This window comes from Apium graveolens, chromosome 6 (genome assembly GCF_009905375.1).
Source record: "Apium graveolens cultivar Ventura chromosome 6, ASM990537v1, whole genome shotgun sequence".
Taxonomy (NCBI): Eukaryota; Viridiplantae; Streptophyta; class Magnoliopsida; order Apiales; family Apiaceae; genus Apium; species Apium graveolens.
The window spans coordinates 148734969-148744516 of NC_133652.1; the positions used below are offsets into that span (position 1 = coordinate 148734969).

At 41.9% G+C, this 9548-nt stretch overlaps 1 protein-coding gene across 1 annotated transcript; it reads right to left on the minus strand.

Moving 5' to 3' along the window:
- Positions 1 to 2571: 2571 nt before the first annotated feature.
- LOC141665526 (uncharacterized) lies at positions 2572 to 4137 on the minus strand. Its single transcript, XM_074471511.1, has one exon. The coding sequence runs from the start codon at positions 4135 to 4137 to the stop codon at positions 2572 to 2574; it is 1566 nt and encodes a 521-aa protein (XP_074327612.1).
- Positions 4138 to 9548: the final 5411 nt, after the last annotated feature.

Sequence of the window (9548 nt, forward strand, 5' to 3'; positions counted from 1 at the left end):
GGAGGTGTTGGCTGATTGAAAGATAAATTCATGTTTTCATATGCTGCCTTTTGAACTTTTAAGCAATTAAGTGGTAGATAGATGGGCTTGAGACATCTTTGTGCAAGTCCTACACATTGAACTTTGTATACTACCTACAACTTTTAACACAACTAGTAAAACCTAGATTTTTTTTTTGACGGAAAATGATTTTTATTAAGCTAAATCATGCATCAATACATTATGAAGATCAATAGGAACATCACTCCTACTAATCACTCGATCTGGATATGAACATGACTCCTTAGCTAAGAAGTGAGCAGCCATGTTTGCAGACCGTCTTACAAATGACAAATTAACTTTGTTTGAATTCCTAATCAAACTCCTACACTCCTCGACTACAACTCCAAACGGTGAGCTCATAGTCACATTGCTTCTTATTGCCTGTACTGCTACAAGGCAATCTGATTCCAACTGAAATTCTTCCCATGCTTGCTCCATTATCCAACTAAGAGCTTCCTTTATTGCCAATACTTCTGCCAATTCTGGACTGACATCGTCTTTATAGTAAGTCGAACAAGCATACATCAACTCTCCTCTCGAATCTCTAGCTATCAAACCAACCCCAAAAGCTGAAGGATCCTTAAATATTGCAGCGTCGACATTTACCTTTATTGTTACCATCTGTGGTGCTACCCAAGAATTAGCTCCATCACCTGGATTACCAAGCTGAATAAGAACCTCAGTTGTACGCCCTTGGGATTCCTGCCATTGATTAAGGTAAATCTTTGCCGGTGCTAACAAATCATTTAACGAAACTTGCTTCTTATTCCAGTGTTTTTCATTCCTCGCCTTCCAAATTGCCCAACATACCGTAACCACAACTACTCTTCTATCCTTATTTATACTATTCATAACTTTCTCAAGCCATCCTTCAAAACCTCTCCCAAACTCCTGCTGTACATCGGGTATAACCCTTTGCCAACACTGATTTGCAAACGGACAAGTTACTAGAGCATGAATGATCGTTTTTTCCTCCACATTGCACACTGGACAAACTTTCAACACTGGGACATATTTTTGAGCCAACATGACCATAGTAGGTAAACAATAAGAAAGAGCTCGCCAAATAAGATTCAAAACCTTGGGAGGAGCTTTCACCTGCCAAATTTTCCTCCATAAACTGCCATTGTCATCCACTGTCCACCTTGCTTTCTGAGCTTGCAAAAGTCTATAGGCACTACGAACCGAATAATCTCCAGAATCCTCTTCTTTCCAGTATATCTGATCTTCTGTGACTCTCGAGTTAATTTTGGTGTTGAAGATACACCGTTGATCTCTTTCGTTAAATAAATCAGCAATAATTTCTGTGTCCCATTGCCTACTATATGTCTTCATCAACGAAGTAACTTTATTATGTTCGAAACTTGGAGATTCCGACGAGACATAAGGATCATCTGCATTCAACCATGGTTACTGTTTAATGCTTATTTTATCTCCTGTGCCCACCATCCAGCGACTCCCACTCCTCAATAATGGAATCGACTCCCAAATGCTCCTCCATACGTAACTAGGATTGTGGCCTAAGCTTGCTGTCAAGAAATCCTGATCTGGGAAGTACCGAGCTTTAAATAACTTACTCACCAAACTATCTGGTTTAGTAAGGAACCTCCATCCTTGCTTTGCCAACATCGATAAATTGAAATCATAAAAGTCTCGAAAACCCATTCCTCCTGCTGATTTATGCTTGCTCAGTCTTGACCAACTCATCCAGTTAATACCTGTATCTTGCTTTGGTTTCGATCTCCACCAATATCTGGCTAACATCCTTTCCATATCATTTGTAATCCCTTGCGGCAAAAGAAATACACTCATTGCATAGCTTGGTAGTGCTTGTGCCACATTCTTGATTAAAACTTCCTTCCCTGACCGAGAAATAAACCCCTCTTCCCAACTTCTTATTCTACTATCAATTCTCTCCTTCAAATATCCCATCAACGCAGATTTATTTCGACCCAGCATTGTTGGAAGCCCTAAGTATGTTGATCTTTCGTTCGCTTCTTGCATTTGCAACTGTCCACATAGCTCCATTTTATCAGATGACACTACATTTGAACTGAAAAAAATAGATGACTTTCCATAATTCACCTGTTGTCCTGTTGCCCTTTCAAAGCTACCCAACAACTCCCTCACCTTATCTGCCTCCTCCTTGTTAGCCTTACAATACACGTAGCTATCGTCTGCAAAAAGCATATGATTGATTGTAGGCGCTTGTTTACATATCTTGACCCCAGTTAGCCATTTATTCGAATCAAACTTCTTGATAGTTGCTGAGAAACCCTCTGCACAAAGGATGAATAAATAGGGCGAGAGGGGATCCCCCTGCCTTATACCCCTCCCTGGTTCCACATACCCTAGCATTCTCCTACCATGAGTCACCTGATACTTAACTGAATTCACACAATTCATGATTAATCTCACCCATCTCTCCTGGAAACCCATTCTGAGCATAATTTCTTGTAAGTATCTCCACCCAACCCTATCATACGCCTTGCTTAAGTCTAGCTTCAATGCCATAAAACCCTCCTTACCTCATTTTTTCCTTTTCAGATGGTGCATTACTTCGTAACTAACCAGAATGTTGTCTGAAATTAAACGACCTGGTATGAATGCGCTTTGATTCTCTGACACTACTCCTTGCAACAAACCTTTCAAACGATTTGCCATAACTTTAGTGATTACTTTTACTAGCACATTGCAGAGAGAAATAGGTCGTAAATCCCCTATATTCATTGGATATTTCTTCTTTGGTATAAGAACTACGTTTATGTCGTTCAAACCTTGAGGCATTTGTCCATCTTCAAAGAAACGTCTCACCAAATTAACAATATCCCTACCTACTATCTGCCAGTGTCTGTGATAGAATGCAGGCGTCATCCCATCCGGACCAGGAGCCTTGTCCGGGTGCATAGAAAACAAAGCAGCCTTCACCTCTTCATCTGTAACTGTCATTAACAAACTATCATTCTGATCTTGCGTTATACTTGTTGGCACGTTTTTAACTACCTCTTCCCAATGAGATTGCGAGCCACTGAATAACTCCCTATAGTAGTTAATTATCAGATTTTCTAACCCATTGTCCCACTCCTTCCAGGTACCTTCTAAGTCCTGCAACTTTGTAATCTGATTGTTTTTCTTCCGAGTTGTTGCAGCAGCATGGAAGTATCTACTATTTTTATCCCCCGACTTGAGCCAAAGTTGTTTTGATCGTTGCCTCCAAAATATTTCACGCTGATCTAACGTCAAATGCAACTTCTTTTTCACTTCAAGAAACTCCTGTATTGGTTGATCATCGTCTTTATTCCTCAACTTCTTCAACTGTCTTTTACATTCTTTGATAACCTTGCCAAAATTACCTGTTATCTCTTTTCCCCATACAACTAAAACTTCACTACAAGCTTTCACTTTACTTTGAATATCTATCTCTCCATCCTCCTTCCAATATGCACTAACTAGTTGCTGGCACATCGGCTCTAGTAACCATGCGTTCTCGAATCTGAACATACTAACTCCTGCACTTTCTTCTCTTTTCTTTGGCACCAAGAAAATTGGACTATGATCCGAATTTGACCCTTCCAGATTGTATAAGTTCGCCATTGGAAACAAGTCCATCCAGTCTTGAGTAACCATTGCTCTGTCAAGTCTTACCTCTGTCCACTCCGGTTTGCCCCTTCCTCTCTCCCATGTAAACCGGTGACCTGTTAATTCCATATCTCTAAGCCCAGCATCTGTCAATGCTTTATTGAAACCATCGATCAACCATGTAGGGTATATTTCTCCTCCACGTTTATCCTGTTGCGAAGTGACATTGTTCATATCCCCAATTGTGCACCATGGTAAATTAGAGTCCCTCGATAGATTTCGGAGTAAATCCCATGTTTTTCTTCGACTACTTCTTTTCAGTTCTCCATACACCCCTGTTATACGCCAATCTCCCAAGCCATCCACCGATACTTCCACATCTATGTGATGCTGTGATAAACTCAACAGGTTTGCCTGATCCCGATCTCTCCAGAAAAATGCTAAGCCACCACTTCTACCCTGAGGCTCCACCACCACCATACCTTCATAACCTAACTTCATACGCAGAAATTCCATCTTTTCTTTTTTACATATAGTTTCACACAGAAAAATAAAGTTGGGTCTTTCCTGACTAATTAAGTCTTTTAGGAACCGAACTTTCCAAGGAGGCCCAATGCCTTGGCAGTTCCAACTCAAAGTTGTCATAATTCTAGGCGGGCCTGCGCTGCAGTACCCGCCCCAATCAAGTTTTTTTGGTTCTGTTGTGTGCCAATTTGAGAGTCCAACATTTCCTCATCTGTTGGGCCTTTTAGTCCTTCTGTTCTACGTCGCTTACAGTCCAGAACGAGAAGCCCATTAATCTCACTGTCATTCCCCATATTTTCCCGCACCTCATTTGAATATTTCATACTCTCATCTGTTACATTTGCAATAATCCCGCTTCTGTTTGTTCCTGATATAACGACATTAGTTAACACCTTTCCATTAACAACCTCATCTGTTATTACCCCTCCATCATTGTGATTATCTTTCCCAACAAACTGTACCACCCTGTAATCTTGGGATTTTGGAACCAAATTTACCGCCTAATTTGGTTGCGCCATCTCTCCCCTCTCCACAGTGATCTCCTTCCTGTCGAACTCTAGCTTTCCTCCATCAGACCCACGCAGCCATTGATTTTTGCTAGTTGAACCTTGATTTTTAACTGCAGCCCGTAATGAAGCATCGTACTTTCACACCCCTTTATCCCCTCCATTATCAAACAATGTCTCACAGAACTTCTCCGAATGTCCTATTCTCCCACAGTAAAAACAAAAAGAAGGAAGACGTTCGTATTTAAACTTGATCCACATCCATTCTCCACCAGGTTTCTTAATTCTCATTTGACTCTTTAGAGGCTTTAACACATTAATGGCCACTTTGATACGCAAATATTGCCTCCATATACTCTGAAAATTCTTTGGATCGGACTGTAGATAGCTTCCCACATAGTTTCCTATGGACTTTAAAATAAATTCTGAATTGAACCCCACTGGTAAATCATAGACTTGTACCCACATGTATAACTCACTTATCCTTATATCCGATAAAAGCTCTCCCATTTCCAATTTTCTGACCATAAGCGCCTGATTGTTGAATGTCCATGGCCCATCGTCCAAAACACATTGCACATCAAGCTCATGAAAAAACTTAAATATGAACATATTTGGAACATTAGTTTTAAGTTGTGCTAAATGGGCCTGATTCGAAGAAAACTGGAGAGTACTGTTGAGAATTTCTCTTAAATTTATTGTCGACAATACAATACCAAGGCAAATACAAGTACAGATCACAGTGAGAAATTGACCTAAAATGCTACATAAATCATAGAATCTGTTGACGGAGGAATCTGGTAACAACAAAGATTGAGGTTTCTCGCCGAAACTAAGATCTGTGACGGTGGTTCTTTGCCGGAAACTTAAGCGGTTTGTGGTTGATTGTGGTTGTTTTAGGCTGAGATTGATCAGAGTAAGTGGTGGCTCTCTTATTAGCTCTCAACTTCTTACCCCTCTCAGTGTGCCTACGTACCCTTTATATAGGGATCAAGCCTGACGTAGTTCTCGTAGAACAAGAAGTCTGATGGGTTTTGACTTCTTATTCCTAAGTCTAGTAGAAGCCCATCCAATATCCGTCTTCCGCTAGCTTTAGGAATGTCCAACTATGAGGCCCAACCGCGAAGGCCCAAGGCTCGTCCGTAACTGCAGGACTTCACAGATAGTGCATCTCCCTGCGCAAGGATAACACTCCGCTACAGCTATCTCCCTTGATTTATGAACGTAGGTATAGCCACGGTTCACCCCAAGTGTCAGACGCATCCGTGTCCCCCGAATGAGGATAACCCACCAGATAGCAGGACAGGTGATCCCAAGCTCTTGGGTGCAAAGTGCAGGATGACCCCAAAGTTCTCCAACGAGGACACCCGTTGAATACAAGAACAGAGTTCCCAAAGCACACACCAAAGTTAACCTCGCATCCCCAACGAGGACACCCGTTGAATACAGGAGGAGGCCTTCAACCATCAGGCATACCCCTGGAGGCCTTCTAGCTTTTCACGGACATCCCCCTCCTTGACCGTCTCAAGGAGGGAATTCTTCAAAGAGTACCTGCAACAAATACATTAGTAAAAATAACTTCCATTGCTCCTCCCCATGCAAGCTCTGTCCTGAACTCAACATCAAAAGTATATAGACCAAACACAGGACACGTCCTAGAACCCAGGGCGCGTCCTCACCCTCAATAGACTTGCACCGTCTCCATCATACACAATATTTCACACCCTATGACGCGTCATGGTTAAAGTAGGCACGTCCTACAACGTCCATCGCCATAAGATCTCATTTGCCAAACACTTTCATAAACATTGACGCGTCCATGTATCCTGGGCGCGTCCTTCCTTGACCATGCACTCTTCTTGCCTCGTATCATACCCCTTCTCAAGAAGGCACGTCCTCTGTCGCTGGACGCGTCCTAGTCCTCTACAATATAACACCGAGTTTGACTGTAGCTAGCCCGCATTTGACCCGAATCAATCTAACGCCAAATTTTGGGTATAACAACTACCCCCCAAATTCCATTTGTAGTTAACAACAAAATTGGAATTTTTATCCTTGAATCCGAGTAACGAAATTTGGCCCAAAACAATTGGACGCGTCATAGCCGTAGGACACGTCTTGCTTTTACCTTATTCCCGTGGCACACGGCTATCATCCACGTAATCATCCTTCTATAAATAACCCAGTCACACCATATCACCATCACCATCCTTCTTTCTCTCTCACACAACTGCCATTGCCACCTTTTTAAACAGGAGTTTCGAAGTCCAAAATCCGACGATCTATCCAGCCATTTCCCTATTTCTTTAACTCAATCCAACCGCCAACTCACAAGGTACACAAATCTTCTTTTACTTCCTTATTTAATTGAATAAATTGAGTTTAATGAGCAAAAACCCATTCATATGCTTCGAGTTTCCATGCACTGTTCTTAATTCTCCTTGTATGTATATGTGTATATATCTATAATTGTATCATACTTTGCTTCTTTAATCTTGTAGTCACATGTTTCTAGTTTCTTTTTAGAGAATTTTCCCCAAAATCGATTGTAATCGATTAGGATTCCATTACGTTGCAACCATAACTGACGCGTCCTCCCATCAGGGCGCGTCTTATATCCTATTATTTAAGACACGTTTAAGCTGCTCCAAGTAAGTGTAACATAGGGCCAGAGACATCCTAGGACGCGTCTTTATAGTACACCCCTTGCGGTAGATTTCTAGGACGCGTCCTTCCATATTTCCAGTATCCTCCCTTCTTTTTTCTTTCCTTCCCTTCTTTTTCCTTTCTCTTTTTTTTATATATGGACGCGTCCTCAAATGTTTATTCATTCTTTTACAGCTGGAGGACGCATCATCTTCCTCACCCTTTCATCCGTTCAAAGTTCTCAACAAACGCCTTGGAATTTACTCCCCGCACCTGATCTCCTTCAAACCCGACTTCCCTGAATCGCATAGGACAAGCTCCTTTCTCAAAAAAGAAAGACGCGTCTTCGAATCTCTCAACTCAAAGACTTCTATAATGTCTAACTCTAGCTCCGATTCCATGGACCATGCCCCCATAAGTTCTAGAATGAAAAAGAAGGGAGTTAAAAGGCAAAGAACTTCAGTTCTCCATACAAGGGCCGCCATCGAAGATTGGACAGACGACGAAATTATACCTACTACAAGCCAAAAACCTCAAGGAAAGGCTGTTTTTGATATGGATGCGTCAAACACACAGGACGCGTCAGCTTCTCAGGACGCGGCTCCTTCTGGGGACGCGTCCCCGCACAGCGTAAGTGAGTTCGAAAGGAGGGTTCCTGACCTTGAGACATACCCCGTATCTCTTCAGAAGTCTGATTCTCCCCTAGAGCATTGGGAACCTTCAGATGTAGAAGTAGATTGTGACTGGGCGAGGCTCGTACCCTTATTGAGGCAGAGAAGAATGTCAGAAGGAAAAAAGAGGGTAAATTGGCATGCGTAGCCCTGGACTCAACCGCAACCGACGTGGAGATCCAGTGGCACATGAAATATTATGATATGGAGGGAATCTGGGTGCGCCCTCTTTGAACCATGAGGCCACATATTTTTAACATTGGGAATCAAAGGATCCCCCGAATGGTGCTCACTCCAAAGTTGATTTCTATAGCTGTGGGCACACCCTTGCACCCATATATAAAAAAGATCTTGAAGTGGTATGACGTCGCCCCAATTCAACTATCTCCAAACTCATATAAGCTAGCTTGGGCTTTGTTCATGATGTACCACAACCTCAGGCTGGGCGCGCCCTCCATGAAGGAATTCAGTTTTTTTTACAGCATAAGAAAATCTATTCCCGGTTATCACTTCTTTGTTGTCAACAAATGGCTGAATAACAAGAGATTCAATGAAGGCAAGATCAGCCACGAAAGGGATTGGAAAGAACCCTTCTTCTATATCTATGATGTCAAGAGATCCCGAGTTCGTTTCAACCTAGAACCAAGTAAGTGATTACCAAAGCCTATCTTCAATCACTGGACGCGTCTTCTTGATTGGGCGCGTCCTCTTTTGTTTACTTTCTTTAACAAACTCTTCGTTCCTCTTTTAACAACTTATAACTATCTTTTATCTTTAGACAAAAGAGTTCAGAAGGAATTAACAGGAAAAAGGAAAAAGAGAGCAGATAAAGTCCTTCAATATGCAGAAAAGCACTTTAACCTCAAGGACATGATTACAGAAGACAACCTTAAGCTGGTGGGCGCGTTGTCTTCCCGGTTTGGCTCTATCTGCAAGTTTCGTGAATTTCACAACGGCAAACCTGTTCTCACAACCTCAGAAAAAACCAGGGGCCTTAGTGCCGCGGAGGTGATCGAAATCGACATTAGTAAGCAATTCGACTTAGAACAAGGTAAGTTTAAGTGAGGGAGGACGTGTCATAAGTTTTGGACGCGTCCACAGCTACAAAAATTAGCTCCCCATTTGAAAAATGTCAACTTTCATAAAAATCAGAAATATTTCACGCACATACATCTGCTAAGGGCGCGTCCTGCCTGTTTTATATTCCCACGGCTTATGTTTTTCCATAATCTGTCATAGACAATGTCCCTAGGCAGGGCGCACTATATGTGTAGGGCGCGTCATTCTTTGCATGACACACATATGCATTACTTATGTCTTTTATTTTCCTTGTTATATCTTTACACACGTATTTTGATTGCCATCTTTTCATGCATCTAGCATCATAATATGGACGCGTCTTACTTTCAGGACGCGTCCTCTTGTGCTTAACTAATACTTTTTTGTTTATATCTCAGATATGGCCTCTCTCCCCAAATGATTCGCAATTGGGGCCTCCAAAAAGCTAAAGGCCAAGAAACAGGCCCCTATAAAGGTTGACCCAAAGGCAAAAACCCCACCTCCTGTTGCAACTTCTTCT

Excerpts from the sequence above, each read along its gene's own strand:
- LOC141665526 (XM_074471511.1), bottom strand. The coding sequence starts at position 4,137 with ATGGAATTTCTGCGTATGAAGTTAGGTTATGAAGGTATGGTGGTGGTG.